The sequence below is a fragment of the Barbus barbus genome, assembly GCF_936440315.1.
Source record: "Barbus barbus genome assembly, chromosome: 8".
In the NCBI taxonomy this organism is placed as follows: domain Eukaryota; kingdom Metazoa; phylum Chordata; class Actinopteri; order Cypriniformes; family Cyprinidae; genus Barbus; species Barbus barbus.
This window is the reverse complement of record NC_136736.1, coordinates 24,281,606-24,299,122: the sequence shown is the minus strand read 5'-3', so window position 1 is coordinate 24,299,122 and position 17,517 is coordinate 24,281,606. Positions and strand designations below refer to the sequence as shown.

General features: G+C 35.2%; 1 protein-coding gene across 2 annotated transcripts; it reads left to right on the top strand.

Annotated features, from left to right (window-relative positions):
* The first annotated feature begins 94 nt into the window (after nt 1-94).
* Nucleotides 95-16,974, top strand: LOC306873988 (cytochrome P450 4V2-like). Of its 2 annotated transcripts, none has more exons than XM_079423629.1 (11): nt 95-303; nt 8,431-8,543; nt 10,751-10,836; nt 11,289-11,479; nt 11,788-11,857; nt 14,186-14,312; nt 14,395-14,568; nt 14,979-15,081; nt 15,235-15,369; nt 15,873-16,052; nt 16,164-16,974. In XM_079423629.1, the coding sequence occupies exons 1-11, from the start codon at nt 120-122 to the stop codon at nt 16,325-16,327; spliced, it is 1,527 nt and encodes a 508-aa protein (XP_079279755.1). In that variant the 5' UTR covers nt 95-119; the 3' UTR covers nt 16,328-16,974. The 2 variants fall into 2 exon arrangements, with proteins under 2 accessions (XP_079279755.1, XP_079279754.1); XM_079423628.1 differs by lacking the exon at nt 95-303 and adding an exon at nt 4,977-5,566.
* The last annotated feature ends 543 nt before the right edge of the window (nt 16,975-17,517 follow it).

The window sequence follows — 17,517 nt, the reverse complement described above, 5'->3', positions numbered from 1 at the left end:
GTGTTTGAAAATCTAAGCACATCCCCTGGTTTAAGGGGGGTGTATCACATATTTTCAAGTACCCATTTAACAGGAGAGGAGCTCCTCTAAAACTACGACAGATCTAACTAAACAACAAAATGCTCGTTGGTGAACTGAACGGATCGGTGGTTTTTGTCTCGCTTCTACTTGTGCTGACTTTCATAGCATATCAATTTCTTAAAGATTACATGTATAAATGGAGAGAACTGAAACCTGTCCCTGGGATTAGTCCAACTTACCCGTTCCTAGGCAACACGCTCAACTTTAAGTCTAACAGAAGAGGTAAGTACAAACAATATTACTGTTTCAGGATATAATATAAAAATATAGGTAATAATATGAAATATTTAGCTAGTTTGGTGTAGGCCTACGCCAGCTTTATTTAAATGATCTATAATCAGTTTCAAAATGAATTAGTTATTTTACCATTTATAATAAAAAAATATTGTGTAAGTACATGATGTATTAGTACAGCAACTACGTTAACCTAAGTAAAACGCACTAATAAAAACAGCTATGATGACCATTAAACTGTTTGTTTGACTACTGCGCTCAATACCTCCCTCTCCCGCGGAGCTGAATAACTGCAGCTCCAATCGCTGTAACCTGGAAACACATTTCTTTTGGCTGGACTGAGGACAAGTGATAGTAGGTAGCCTATCCTAACTTCATTGCACGTGCTTTGCCACATGTAGGCTTGCATGCTTAAAGGGGTATTATGCTTATTCACTTTTTGAATTTTAGTCAGTGTGTAGTGTATGTTTTGGCATAAAAAGATCTACAAAGTTACAAATCTCAAAGTCCACTCCAAAGGGAGATTTTTTTTTTTTTTTTTTTGAATCCCTTTTCAAGAACTACAGAGAACGGATCGTTTGGACTACAAAGTTGTTTTCCTGTATTTATGACATCATAAATTGTAAATCCCGCCTACAGAAATTTGAATGGTTGTGGGCTGAGGAGCACTGCACGTTTCAAAATCGAAACCCGGTGCGGGTGTTTTTATATCACTGTATTTCTGATGGAATCCAACTATTTTCAGAAAATGTGGGATGTAATTTTCATTTAATCTTGCATGTAATGTCTGATAACAGCGCCTCCTGCTGGCTGATAATTAATTTGCATATATATGCTGCCACAAATAGTGTAAGTCTGTGGGACTATGGTATACATAAATTCAACTGTATAACAGTTTCAGTGCAATTCATGTTATAATGTTAGAATTAAAGAACAATAAACATATTACTGTTGCACTTATCTGTACATAGTCAATGCAGTTATTTTAAAGCTGTTGTTGACATCCTATCTAAAACCTGGGGGCTGTTCCATAAACCAAGATTAGAGTATAAGCCAGGCTTATTTCGGTTAGTCAGGTTTATTTTTGGTAGATTCGGTTTCATAAATCAAACTTTAAAAAGTTCAAACTCAGTTACCCCGGCAACTTATGCTGGCAAACTAACCTGGTCCAGAGCAGGCTAACTGTCAGGCTAAGCTGAGCTCCTCTAACTCTGACCAATAGGAACGCATCGATATTACCACTGACTCTCTCACATACAGTCAGTTGAATTTATTATCGGTCCAAAAATAAAAGTATACAGAAAATACACCTTAAATAATCAAATAAATAAAAAATAGGCTACAACCAACTGTATTTAATGTATTGTGCCCAAAATGTAGGCGAATGACATTTTAACATAGTTAAATCAGAAGTTGATCAGAAGTTTCTAGCCATGCAGCTTTTCTCTCTGAATTTATGACAGCTGTACCTTTTATGGTTATTAGAACATTAAAACATTACAATCTAAAATGGCTCTTTAAAGCATTAAAGCATAAAAACACAATCAAAAGTTAAAATCACTGAATTAAAAATGTAAATTTATAATAGAAATCAGAGTACAACTGATAAGAGGAACACACATTTAACTCATTTGAGCTAGTGATTAACAGTTGCTGCTATCATAAAAATACACTTATATGTAGTAAAATTCTATGTGTCACATTTAATGTCCAACAACAAATATTTTAGCAGAATGTATATTTTATTCAGAATTCTTGCGCTAGTATTCTATTCTGCTCTGTCTGTGTAGCGCGCATGCGCGCTGCAGCGCTCGTTCTCTCGCATAAGCCCCGCCCACTCCTGACAGCGAAATGGATATATTTGCATGGCTTTCTGACATTTACAGATGTAAAAAATATACCTGTGACGTATCAGTTATGCACTGAGGAAAACACAATGTTTCAAATGCGTTAAACAGCACAAATATTCGCTGTTTGCTATGGTGGATCGATTTGATCCATGATCGACATTAAGGGCTGCTTCAGAATAAGCGTGTACGTCACATTATCCTGACTTACTGAACCTGGATAGCATTAGTCAGATTGCGTGAACTTGAATTGTCGTTTATGGAACCGCTTTAGTCCCGATTGATTTGTTAGGTTAGTTCAAGTCAGGTTTTGGACTTTAATCCCCGCTTTTCTTAGCGTCTTTTATGGAACAGCCCCCTGATTTAGCCAAAAACAACAACAATAACATTACCACTTTAATATGTCTTGCAATATCCGTGCGTGCAAAGGTTCTGCAGGATCCTCTTGTTCAATATTCTCGGGGTCTGAACTGATATGGCAATATTGATGAACTTCCTGTTCTGGCAAGGGGTGGGGCAAAACTGAAACACCTCTAAGCTGTTTACTAATCACAACGCACTGGGACAGCTAACCAATCATCAAACCCGGAACTAATCGAGTCCTTTGTGTTAGGCTGGGGAGAAAGGTATTGTAATAAGGCAAATTAGGGCTGTCCTGATTCGTCGAGACTAGTCGATTATGAAAAATCGTTGACTTCATTTTGTTCGCGTCCACTAATCTGCAAAATACTAAAATAGTGGCGCATTTCACAGACTACAATCCATAAAACACATTATTAGACTATTTTCCAAGGCTGTGTGATATATTAAACCCATTTAAAAATCATTCACCAACGCTATGATTTAATTAAATAATTATATACGATGCAGTTCTAACACAGTATATCATGCTTAATTATTAACATGCGTGTAGGTTAAACACGTGCATCTCACAGCAGCTACACAGAAACTGTTATCATTTACATGTGGAGCGACTCAAACTCATCTCTGCATGTTGTTGTGAGTTTGGGTTTATTATTACCTTCATCTGGGAACGGAACGTGCGCCATTTAATCAGATTTGTAAGATAAATAATTTATAAATCTACACAAACACAGGAGAATACATCATGATTTCAAAATAAAAGCTCCTCACTCTGAGTTTACGGAGTTTGATGTCCACATATTCATTTAATTACCGCGGCTATAGCATTTCTGTCCTAAAGAAATGGCAAAATATGAAAGATTAAGTACGTTTGAATTAAATGCTGCTTGATCAATATTAAACAGTAATGTGTAAAAATAATCATCAGGCCGTCGGCGCCCCCTGCAGGTCTTTGTTGTGATGCGTAATCTACATTAGCTCTATTGTTTATAATACATTATGTATTTTAACAGTTTTGTTCAATAATACCATATGATTTCTTGCTTTTGATACTTTATTTGAACTAATTATTATTGCATCATTGCTATTATATATGTACTTTAAGTCATTTTAAAAGCTATTGTTCACTTAAATCCATTTTTATTACCACAAAAAAATATATTTTATATATAAATATATAAAAAATAATTTAAAAAAAATCAGAAATACTGCACATTTACATTTTTCACCTAAATAAATTTTGGTAAATAATATTTCTGGTAAATACTCCTTTAAAAAGTGTTTTTTGATTATTATTGTATTATTATTAGACTAGAACACGTGGAGATGTTGTCATTCTTACACTATAATACTGAACTTTGATTTCAGTGATTTTGACTATGAGATGGACACTTGCTTGTTGCACTTCACTTTTGCTTTAAAAAAGGATTTCATAGAAATTTGGATTTCATTTGGTTTAATAAAATATTTGAAAGTAAAATTGTTGACCCAATTATTAGAGCATGTTCTAGTACACCCCCAAAACAAAATCAAGACTTTGTAAAAGAGCATAATAGGACCCCTTTAAATTCAGACACCCATTCAAAATAGCTAAATAAAAGCTAACTTTAACCCATGTCCTGAAATTTGTCTCCTCAGCTGGAAAATGAAGTGAAATTATATAATTCATTGTAGAACTGTTAAGCCTACCTTTAAGTAACTTCTCGGCGATTTCTGCTCTTTCTCATGCTTGAGAAGGATTTTTTGGACATAGACACTTAAAAAATAATGTCATTCACCCTACTGAACACCATTCTTTCATGATTATGTAAACTATCATAAAGTATAGACTACCTTTTCTTTCTACCTGCGGCTCGTGACGATATCCGTGCGGTGGATCAGAGGTAAAAAAATATATAAATACTGTTCGGTTTCTTGCACAGGCCGATCGTCTCATGTCTTTAGACCTCAATGTATCGCCACGAGCCGCAGGCTTTCATTTGGTTTTGTCTTTGTGTTTTTTTTGACTCTCAAAGCCGTGGGTCCTATTGACTGACATTATATGACTGACAGACTGCAACGGTTTGAGTTAAAAATCTTTGTTTGTGTTCCACTGAAGAAACAAAGTCACTTACATCTTGGATGCCCTTGGGGTAAGCAGATAAACATCAAATTAAAATTTTTGGGTGAACTATCCCTTTAATGTGACAAATACGTCACATCAAAATTCCATCTACTTTTATAAGGTTAATAGCCCGATGTGACATATGTCACCACAATATCTTTGTAACTTGTTCTATATCAATTTGTTCAAGAAATGTATTAAAATCAGGTTAAGAGTACTCTAGGATATGTTATTAAAATATTAGAATTGTTGCATGGATTGAAACATACCTTTAGTAACAAAAACAAGTGCAACGTGCTAACCAGACAGGACACCATTTTGGAAATGTTGCCATGGCAACAAAAAATGCACACATTGTCACATGACTGGACCTGGGTGTTCATTATATGTCACATAGCGACTTCCTGAGTTGAAAGTGAGGTATAATGCTTTAAAAAGACCTTTCCAGATAATCACCAGTGTTTTTTTCTCTTATGGGTTTGGGATGCAGATTATGCAGCTTCTTATGAGCCACAAACAGCATAGCCTATACAGTCTTTCCACGAATTCCCAACATAACATAGCAGCCACATGTTCCTATTTCAGAGGTTCTGCAGTTCTCTAGTATTCATTTGGTTGTAGCAGTGCTTGAGGAACTTGCGGTAGGCTACTTGTCAGGATGATCCAAAGTCCAGTTGCAAATTCATTATGAAACACGGCGAAGCTCACAGAGACACACGCATCGCTGTACGTCTCAGTGGCAAGATGGTCTCGTTCGTCGGTATGTATACTTTTGGGTTCGTAGCCGCGACGGTTTGCGTTATTCTATTGACATATATCACCTACCAGCTGCTGAAAAACTACCTGCACAACTGGAAAGAGCTGAAGCCCGTCCCGGGCATTGGAAACACATATCCGTTCATCGGAGACGCGCTGCAGTTTAAATCAAACGCGGGAGGTGAGAGGAGTATGAGGCACCACATAGGATTTAAATAAAACTTTGCTTATCAATACACAAACACACGTGCATATACACCTACTCACATAGACATGTATACTATTGGAATTGGATGTTCATAATATATATATGAAATACACGTGCACACTAATATTAAATCCATACCAATACATATTATGTTAGTAATGAATGCATATACACTTGTGAATAACTTGCGTATATAAACTTGACGCATGCATACACCTATAGACACTTGCTAATACATACAAACACGATCCATGCATATACATCCACAACAACACACGCACATAAACTCGCTGCATGCAGACACACCTAAACACTCGCATATACATATAAATAGATCCATGCATATACACCTATAATCCGTGTATCATTCGTCCTTTCCATTTTCAATTGATAAATGAAAATCAAAAAATTAAAATCTGATTGTTTTTTTTGTTATTTGATTTTGAATCAGAAACGAAAAATGAAAATTGTCTTGTATTTCATATTTTAAAATTTCGTTTTGGATCAAAAATACAAAATTGAAAAGGGTCCACACAACAGAATCTGTTTTTAATATTTAATTGCTGGGTTGTGCGTCACCCGGAAATTTTTCTGCGAGCAAATAGGCGGGCTTGTGTACCCCCTGGCAGTTTTTCTGTTATTGTATTACACTATAATTGTTAATAAAGCTTAAAAAAAAGAAAAAAAGTTAGCGACACTATGGCAGCGCTGGAGCCACACTCCACATTAATCATGGAGTTGTTCAAAACCGGTATGACACACGCTGAAATTTCCTACACACTGAAGCAGATGAATATCGTAGACTGTTCGGAAAGAAGCGTCAGAAGTTTTGTGTATCAAAACGCGCGTCTTCGACGTGTGATTTCCTATGAAACGCGCGTTCTTGATGCGCTTTGGAGTCACCAAAAACGCGCGTTTTTGAACGCGGTTTCAGGATTTTTTTTCTTCTAAACTTTAAGGATGATTCTCAACTATGTTATAAAATATATAACAAAATGATTTGATATACCATTTTGTTTTATGCAATATGTCTGTAAAAATGTCCATAAACTGGTTTACCCATTAAACACAGTGTATCTATACTGTATCTAATTTGCATATTAATGTGTTGCTGTTGGGACAGCATGTTGAAAAAAGAATTGTCATAATGGGAGTAATAATTGGCCAGATGTTCATAACAATATATAATATTTCATAAGAAAATGTATATATATAATTTATTTTTCTATTCAATTATGTCTCCCAAAATGCACAATATCCTCCTGAGACCCAGCTATGGAGTTTTTGCCTCTGTAGTGGACATTCTATTTCAGTGAATTTCTCTGAGACCTCACATGTCACAGTTGTAAGTCTGGATGACCTGTACAGAGCACATTCAGGGCTTTACATAGATACTAAATGATTGGTAGTTTCACCAGGACCACTCCCTCTCCTAGGTCTTTAAATATGGCTCAATTTAATTTAGTGAAACATTTTACATCCTTATGGAAATATGATTATATTTTGTAATTGTCATTTAAATCTGAATAATTTTCTAATTGTTTGTCATAAAGCAACATCTCAGGAAAATGTTATGGGTTTTCAAATTCAGATATGACTTCCTGTTATGAAACAGGACATTACTTCATACATGTCCACTGTAGAGGACACCAGGACTAAAAGTATGTTTATTGTGCATTTTGGGAGACATAACAATTGAATAGAAAAATAAATTATATATACATTTACTTATGAAATATTATATATTATGGACATCTGGCCAATTATTACTCCCATTATGACAATTCTTTTTTCAACATGCTGTCCCAACAGCAACACATTAATATGCAAATTAGATACAGTATAGATACACTGCGTTTAATGGGAAAACCAGTTTATGGAAATTTTTACAGACATATTGCATAAAACAAAATGGTATATCAAATCATTTTGTTATATATTTTATAACATAGTTGAGAATCATCCTTAAACAAAGTTTATAAGAAAAAAATCCTGAAACCGCGTTCAAAAACGCGCGTTTTTGGTGACTCCAAAGCCCGTCAAGAATGGCGTTTCATAGGAAATCACACGTCGAAGACGCGCGTTTTGATACACAAAACTTCTGACGCTTCTTTCCGAGCAGTCTACGATATTCATCTGCTTCAGTGTGTAGGAAATTTCAGCGTGTGTCATACCGGTTTTGAACAACTCCATGATTAATGTGGAGTGTGGCTCCAGCGCTGCCATAGTGTCGCTAACTTTTTTTCTTTTTTTTTAAGCTTTATTAACAATTATAGTGTAATACAATAACAGAAAAACTGCCAGGGGGTACACAAGCCCGCCTATTTGCTCGCAGAAAAATTTCCAGGTGACGCACAAAATTAAATATTAAAAACAGATTCTGTTGTGTGGACCCTTTTCAATTTTGTATTTTTGATTCAAAACGAAATTTTAAAATATGAAATACAAGACAATTTTCATTTTTCGTTTCTGATTCAAAATCAAATAACAAAAAAACCAATCAGATTTTCATTTTTTGATTTTCATTTATCAATTGAAAATGGAAAGGACGAATGATACACGGATTACCTATAAACACTCGCACATACATATAAACTCGCTGCATGCATTGTCATGCATGCAGCATTGTCAATGTTCATAAAAATTATATTTTAAATTATTCTATTTTTTAAATTAAAACAATATCAAAACATATAGTTTCTTATGTGACAATTATTTCCTGTCTCTATAAATTTTAACATAGAAAGTTTATGTTACTGTGAACAACTCCATTTGCACTGGAATTAAAGTAACCCTTCAAATGCATTGAAGTATAAAAGTTAGAAACTGTCTTTCAGATTTCTTTTGTCAGTTGGTTGGCTACACAAAAGAATTCTGGGATGCTCCTCTGTTTAAATTATGGATTGGACCTGTCCCATTTCTCATCTTATACCATGCTGAGACTATCGAGGTATTGTCCACTTGCACGTAGACAGAAATACGCACACACTCACTTGTTATGATCAGGGTCTCTGGCCTATAGTGACAGTATATTACACAATATGAGTGGATGTTTGAAGATCAAGATAACCTTAGTGAGTGAACTTTTTTAGTGGCACCACAAAAGTTGATGACTGTACGTTAGATAAAAGAAAAAGACACTATATGTATAATATCTATGTACAAAGAAATACATAAGGCATTAAAGATTAGAAGAATATTCAAAGAGACCAGTATGTTAAAGTCCAATGCTGCAAATTGTAAATTAAGCTCAACAACAGGATGTTTAAGCAGATTAGATACTAGTTTTAGTGGGGATAGTAAAGTTCTGGATCAGAGGAACCGTTATTTCAGTTCATTTCAGCTCATTTCAGTTCAGCAGTCATTGCTGCCAAGTTGAATTAAAATGTTTAATGCAAGGAATAACATTTAAACACATCTGTTTTAACAGTCTCACACATGTGAGACAAGAAAATATTGTGAAATTAGTGTTGCCGTAACACAATGTCGCTAACAATTTTTTTTTCGTTATATGCATTGCATGCATACAATGAATACTTTACAGTTGTGGTCAGAATTATTGGCACCCTTGGTAAATATGATCAAAGAAGGCTGTGAAAATTAATCTGCATTGTTAATTCTTTTGATCTTTTATTTAAAAAAATTCACAAAAATCGAACCTTTCATTGGATAATAAGAATTTAAAATGGGGGAAATATCATTATGAAATAAATGTTTTTCTCTAATACACATTGTCCACAATTAACGGCACCCTTTTATTCAATACTTTTTGAAACCTCCATTTGCCAGTTTAACAGCTCTATATAATGCCTGATGAGGTTAGAGAACACATGACAAGAGATCAGAGACCATTCCTTCATCCAGAATCTCTCCAGATCCTTCAGATTCAAAGCTTCATGATGGTGCTTCTTCTCTTCAGTTCACTCCACTCATTTTCTACAGGGTTCAGGTCAGAGGACTGGAATGGCCATAGCAGAAACTTTGTTCCTTTGTGTCTTTGAGGTTTGTGTTTGGATTGTCCGGTTGGATGATTCAAACATGAGTCAGTGACTTGTTGATTTTTTTATCTGTTGGTATTTGATATAATCCATGATGCCATGTGTGTAAACAAGATGTCCAGGACCTCCAGCAGAAAAATAGGCCACAACATCAAAAATACAGCAGTATATTTCATTGTAAACATGGGGTACTTTTTATCCCTGTGTTCACCAAACCCATCTTGAGAGTTTGCTGCTAAAACGCTAATTTTTTAGTTTCATCTGACCATAGAAGCCAGTCCCAATGGAAGTTCCAGTCGTGTCTGATAACTGAATATGCTGGAGTTTGTTTTTGAATGAGCTAGGAGGATTTTTCTTGAAACCCTCCCAAACAACATGTGGTGATGTAGGTGCTGTTTGAATTTTTTTTAAGGTTTTCTGACCCCGAGACTCAACTATTTTCTGCAGTTCTCCAGCTGTGGTGCTTGGAGAGTCTTTAGCCACTCAAACTCTCCTCCTCACCGTGCATTAGGACGATATAGACACATGTCCTCTTCCAGGCAGTTTCTTAACATTTTCTGTTGATTGGAAATTCTTAATTATTTCCCTGATGGTGGAAATGGGAATTTTCACTGCTCTAGCTCTTTTCTTAAAGCCACTTCACTAATTTGTGAAGCTCAATTATCTTTTGCTGCACATCAGAAATATATTCTTTGGTTTTTCTCACTGTGATGGATGATTAAGGGCTATGGGCTTTGTTTTCCCTCCTATTTATATTTCTGTGAAACAGGAAGCCATGGCTGGATACTTTCATGTTCATAATCACCCTGGAGTGCTCAAAATTTGGAATATGAATGGGAATATACTTCAGAGATATTTTACTCATAAGAATTTCTAGGGGTACCAATAATTGTGTCCAACTTGTATTTGAAAAAAACATTTATTTCATAATGAGATTTTCCCCCATTTTCAATTGTTTTAGTTCAATGAAAGGTTAGATGTTTGTGATTAAAAAAAAAAAAAAAAAAGATCAAAAGGATTAATAATGCAGGTTTATTTTCAGAGCCTTCTTTGATTATATTTACCAAGGGTGCCAATAATTCTGACCACGACTGTATAATCAGCCTTAGTGGTAACAAAGACAGTTTTACAAGTCCTCACTTTTATGTCACTCTTACAGACAGTGCTAAATAACCCTGTTCACATGGACAAGGCCTACGCATACAAATTTCTGCAACCCTGGCTGGGAACAGGACTACTTACAAGGTAAACTGTTTACTAACTTAATAAAGGCTAATTTTAATTAATGTCAATTCATAGGGATCTTTTCAAAGTAACTTCATAGTATTAAGCAGGGCCAGTTAGTAGTATAATATCTGAACCAGTGATGCCAACTTCATCAAGACTAATCCACATTCTTGTAAAGCAGCTCTAAAAAGATTCGGTTCAGTTCAATAACTGTGTAAAGTTCATCATTTATATAAATCAAGTTCAATACAACGATAAGCAACTCAACTGAAGACAGTAGTATTCTGATTGAGGCAGTTCAATACAGATTCTATTCAGTTAAATAATAAAGAGCAGACACATAATTATCCCTTTGCAAAGGATTATCAAATCATCCATAAAGAAGATTAGAGGATAAATAAACTCAGTAAACACTAAACTCAAATAAAGGACTCCTGTCCCAAATTCCCTTCTGTCTTTCCTTTTGTTAGTACTGGGGATAAGTGGAGACGAAGACGTAAGATGTTGACCCCAACATTTCATTTCTCTATACTAACTGAGTTCCTGGAGGTGATGAATGAACAGGCGGAGGTGCTCATAGAGAAACTTGAGAAACAAGCTGGAAAAGGCCCTTTCAACTGCTTTAACTACATCACTCTCTGTGCCCTTGACATCATCTGTGGTTTGTGTAGTTTTCTGTACATTTTAACGGGTACCTTTAACAAGACACAACTTGAAAGTTGTGAGTTTTGAAACTTATGTGATTTTGGACCATTATACAGCACATGGCATTGTAAAGACTGTAAATTTATTCCTCACAGTCTTGTTTTTCATTCGCATAAAGTTCAATATATGGCATCTAACCTGACTAAGGTGTATTGACATTGTGTTTATGGTGGTTTTGGTTTTTAGTGAGGATTACAATGCAAACTAGTTTGTTTGAGGATGTAGACAAGTATCAAAATTCAAAACAGAATTGTTACATTTCAGAGACTGCCATGGGAAAGAAGATCTATGCACAGAGCAACCATGACTCTGAGTATGTGCGCAGTGTGTACAGGTAAGTGCTTTTTACATAATGTTAATAGAAGGGACATTTTTAGGGTGGATGCTAGACAGGTATAAGGTTGTGAATCAGAGTACAAATCAATACTGGTTTGAAACTCTGCAAATAACTGTGTGTTTAACCGGCTTGGTGAGTTAGCTTTTATTCCTTGGCCATGCTTTATTCCAAAGGCCATGCAACGGATGACTTTGTCAGTTTATAAAACAATCTAGAGATTCATGGTTATATTTAGTGTTCTGAAAGTTTCAAAATACTTCAAAATAATTCCAGTTCTAAATAGATGTTTAAAGGGTCAACAGTGTGCAGGGGTCAATTTGATTACTATAAGGGAACACGGTTCAGTCTGTTTATATTACATTGTTTTGATAAATGATCAATTAAGTATTTTATTTTATTTATTTATTTCCCTCCTGTTGATGTATGATTCAAGGAATATTCTGTTCTATTTAATGATACAAAATATATGATATACTAAGATAAGTGTTGAGGCAAATAAAAACAAAGATAACACAAGTAAACACAACATGCCGTTTTTAAATTAAGGGGTTTTTTTATGAAGGGAAAACAAAATCCAAACCCTCATGGCCCTGTGTGAAAAAGGGTTTGCAGGACCCCACAACAACATCTAAAGAACTGCAGACCTCACTTGCCTCAGTTAGGGTCAGTGTTCATGAATCCACCATAAGAAAGAGACTGGGCAAAAATGGCCTGCATGGCAGAGTTCCAAGACGAAAACCGCTGCTGAGCAAAAAGAACATAGAGGCTCATCTCAGTTTTGCCAGAAAGCATCTTGATGATCCCCAAGACTTTTGGGAAAATACTCTGTGGACTGACGAGACTAAAGTTTAACTTTTTGGAAGGTGTGTGTCCCATTACATCTGGCGTAAAAGTAACACAGCATTTCAGAAAAAGAACATCATACCAACAGTAAAATATGGTGGTAGTGTGATGGTCTGGGGCTGTTTTGCTGCTTCAGGACCTGGAAGACTTGCTGTGATAAATGGAACCATGAATTCAGCTGTCTACCAAAAAATCCTGAAGGACAATGTCCGGCCATCTGTTTGTGACCTCACGTTGAAGCGAACTTGGGTTCTGCAACAGGACAATAATCCAAAACACACCAGCATATCCACCTCTGAATGGCTGAAGAAAAACAAAATAAAGACTTTGGAGTGGCCTAGTCAAAGTCCTGACCTGAATCCTATTGAGATGCTGTGGCATGACCTTAAAAAGGCGGTTCATGCTTGAAAACCCTCCAATGTGGCTGAATTACAACAATTCTGCCAAGATGAGTGGACCAAAATTCCTCCACAGCGCTGTAACAGACTTATTGCAAGTTATCGCCAAACGCTTGATTGCAGTTGTTGCTGCTAAGGGTGGCCCAACCAGTTATTAGCTTTAGGGGGCAAGCACTTTTTCCCACAGGGCCATGTGGGTTTGGTTTTTGTTTTCCCTTCATAATACAAAACTTCATTTAAAAACTGCATGTTGTGTTTACTTGTGTTATCTTTGATTAATATTTAAATTTGTTTGATGATCTGAAACATTAAAGTGTGACAAACATGCAAAAATAAAAAAAAAAATCAGGAAGCTGGCCAACACTTTTCACACCACTGTATTTTGCCATAAAGATTACTGTGTATAAAGGTACTAATGATAAGTAGATGTTTATAAACATAATATATAATTTATTAATAATACATAATTTATAATCGATAAATAGTTTCCACTTTAGATTGGGTACTGCAAAAATCATGAACAAATAATTAATAATAATTTGTTAAGATGTGAAAATAGTAGTAGTTTACGCAACAAATGAAGTAGTAGAAAATAGTCTATGCAACAAATAAAGAGCGAATATATGGCCTTTATAGACTGTGATTACGAGTTAATAAATAATTATGTTAACATGAATAGTTTGTGAAGTGCTTAAAATGACCAATTAAGCTATATTTTCAAGACATTTATATATGTAAAAAAGAGCATTATGTACAGGTAATATGTGAACTGAAGTTTAATGACATTTGTAAGCATTCAAAAGTACATTATCAAAGAAGCAGAACGAATAATTTTTTAAAAAGTGCATGATCATATGAATTGAAAGTTTAATGACATTTGTGAGCATTTCAATTTACATGAAATAATGATCTATATATTTGTACATTAGCAAACCTCTGTGAATACATGTATTAACTAATGCTCTGTTAAGCATTACATAATGTTTGTTAATGATTCATTAATGAAAGTTATTATAAAGTGTTCCCAATGAATGAATACAAAATTTACTAATACTTGCAATTTCTATTATTTCGATCGGTACAGAATGAGTGACATCATCACCAGGCGCCAAAGGATGCCCTGGTACTGGCCTGATTTTGTGTATAACTATTTTGGTGAAGGCAGAGAGCACAACCGTAGTCTGAAAGTCCTTCACTCCTTCACAGAGAGTGTGAGTGTTTATGTAAAATCTGACCACATTCAGTCTGGTCAAGGCTGCATTCTGATCACCTGTGTGTCTTTCTGTCATGTAGGTGATTAACGAGAGGGCAGAGTACATCACCTACATTGAGTCTGACAGCGAATCAGATCAGGGGATGAGGAAAAGACGGGCTTTCTTGGACATGCTGTTAAAAACAACAGATGAGGATGGGAAAAATTTAACTCACAAAGATATCCAGGAGGAAGTGGACACCTTTATGTTTGAGGTAGGAACTGTTGAAATGATGAGAGGAACAAAATAATTCACTGCTCAAAACAACACAGGGTAGTGGCACTTGCAGGTTAAAACAATGCTATGATAACTCTGAAAAATATAATGAATACCATTAAATATGAAGGTCCTGTAACATTTTTGTTATTTTATTAATGTATTAGTGCTTGTTTTGTGAGTTATTAGGCAAGGCTTGGCAAACTAGGTCATTATCATCCTCCTTTTCTGTATTAAAATTCATTTGATTAAAAAATAACTTACATTATAAAACTGATCCAAGATGAGTTAAAACCATCTTGTTCATGGGTTTACCAAATCACTGAAATTTTAAAATGATTTGAAACCAAGATAACTTGGTGAGGTGAAATATTATATTAAAAAGCATTTGTTTACTACATTTTGCAGGGTCATGACACGACAGCGGCTGCCATGAACTGGGCCATACACTTGTTAGGTTCCCATCCTGAAGTCCAAAGGAAGGCGCAACAAGAACTATTTGAGGTTTTTGGTGCGTTAAGCCCACTCGTGGTTCATATTATGCAGTTAAACGGCAAGAATAAATCATAAAAAAATTTAAATCATTATTTCATTGTGAGATAAAAGAGCCTGAAACAGTATGGAAGTCATTTTAATGATTTTGCAATGTGTTTGTGTGTGTCAGGTGAGTCTGAGAGGCCAATTAACACAGAGGATCTGAAGAAACTGCGTTATCTGGAGTGTGTGATAAAGGAGTCTCTGCGTCTCTTCCCTTCTGTTCCGTTTTTTGCCCGGACAATCTGTGAGGATACACAGATCAGTGAGTTCCTTATATTAGTCTACTTGTCACATATTCATTCATTCCTTGTTTTCATCCACTTTATGTTCATCAGTTACAGCAATAATTTACAAACAAAAAGGTCTGAACCCTTATGACCTTGTTACTTCCGTGAACTGCAATAGGAGAAATTTAGCTAATCACCCCCCAAATTTAATTCTGTTATTATTTACTCACCCCAAATATCACTGCAAATTCTAGTGTTTTTCTTTCCATACACACATGCGCACACACACACACGCACACACAAAAAAATAATCTTTACTTTGATTTTTTCCATGCAATAACAAAAAGTGGGATATCCTTTATTTTATTTATTTTTTCATTTCATTTTATTTTATTTAAGTTCCTCTGAAATAATAACACCACATACATTTAAAACAACATAAAGATTAATAAATAATGAGAGAATTTTCATGTTTTGGTAAGTTATTCCCTTACGAATCTATATCATTTGACGTGATATTTGTGCGTGTCTTCTATAGATGGCTATAAAGTTCCTAAAGGAGCAAATGTCATCATCATAACTTATGCCCTTCACCGTGACCCTCGCTTCTTCCCTGACCCTGAAGAGTTCCGTCCTGAGCGTTTCCTGCCAGAGAATTGCATTGGTCGACATCCTTATGCCTTCATTCCCTTCTCTGCCGGCCTTCGCAACTGCATCGGTGAGACCTAAAAGCATAAACATTATATAATGTGTCATTCTATACTTTTCCAGATTTTATTAAATTTTTTAACAATAATTACTGACTGTTTTATGTTTTTTATGTATTCAGGTCAGCGTTTTGCTATAATGGAGGAAAAGGTTATTCTGGCTTCTATTCTGCGCTACTTTAACATAGTGGCATGTCAGAAGAGGGAGGAACTCCGGCCACTGGGCGAACTGGTACTGCGACCAGAGCAAGGCATCTGGGTCACGTTGGAGCGCAGAAAGCACTAGCACACACATAGTCAACATGAGAATTCATTCAAGATGGCAATATTGTGTAGTGAGTGAACACCTGAATCTTACCACCTCAAGCTATTTTCTTTGAAAGTGCAAGGCTTCTGATTCATTGGACACTAAATGTAAAGAACTAGGAGAATAACAAAACGCAGTAAACGGTAAACTACAAAAAAGAGTGTTTTTGATTGCGATAAACAAACATATGATAACAAATACCAATTTTCAATATAAAACAGCATAACAGACTTCTTATGTATAGGTAAAATAACTGGAAGTCAGTAATCCTGAAAGTCTTGCACATTCAAGTTATTTTAAAAATAAGGTTAAGATTATGCAGTCTTGTCCAAATAATTGTCACGAGATTGTGTTGCCAATTACGCATTTACACAGAAGTGCGGTAACTGAAAGTACTGCAAAATGATTAAGGGCTTTTAAAAATATAATCTAAGAAAATGTTATTTAATTTCTTCAAAAATGTCCATGACTTTAATAATCTATACTTAAATTGACTCTGGTTTACGTGGCATTAAATGTTAGCAGATAATATGTATCAGACATGCTATTTTTTTCTTTTTACTTTGTTGTTTTACACATGATTTTTACTGACTGCTAAAATTACAATTAAATACTATTAAAACATCTTTAGTGTTGGTTTCATTCTCAGTTTTGAGGTTTTGAGGATTAAATTTGGTTGGTTTATCATTTTGCGTTCTAGCTGTGAGGATCAGGAACTCACAAATAATTATTCAAACATGCACCATCGGGCACATATGCCGTAAGCATGAAGAATATTGGATTGCACATGTACATACAGTACCTGCTCATACCTCATTTTGTAGGCCAGCAAAATCAGCATGAAAACATCTGCAATTATGGGACAACATGATGGAGATAGTAATGACTTGAAAAAGAAAAAGTGTTGAAAAAGATCCATGGCTTGATAAGAATCAAGAGGGAGAGACAAGAGTCAGCGAATTAATGTCACCTGGTGACATAATTGAATAATTGATAATTATTCAGTGTTCAACAAAATAAAATAAAAAAGTACACTCAAATGAGGTAAAGACACCAGTAATTAGCAGTGAACAACAAAAGTCTGTATAATTCCACATAGAGTTGATTGCCCAAGTATTTGTTGTTTAGCATGGCCTCTGTTGGTAGATTCCTTAACTAATAACATCAAG

What these genes read in the sequence shown, in the direction of transcription:
- LOC306873988 (XM_079423628.1), top strand. Translation starts at nt 5,317, where the DNA reads ATGAAACACGGCGAAGCTCACAGAGACACACGCATCGCTGTACGTCTC. An exon ending in TATGTGCGCAGTGTGTACAG is followed by an intron (nt 11,858 to 14,185) that starts GTAAGTGCTTTT and finishes CGATCGGTACAG; the next exon opens with AATGAGTGACATCATCACCA. An exon ending in TTCACTCCTTCACAGAGAGT is followed by an intron (nt 14,313 to 14,394) that starts GTGAGTGTTTAT and finishes TCTGTCATGTAG; the next exon opens with GTGATTAACGAGAGGGCAGA.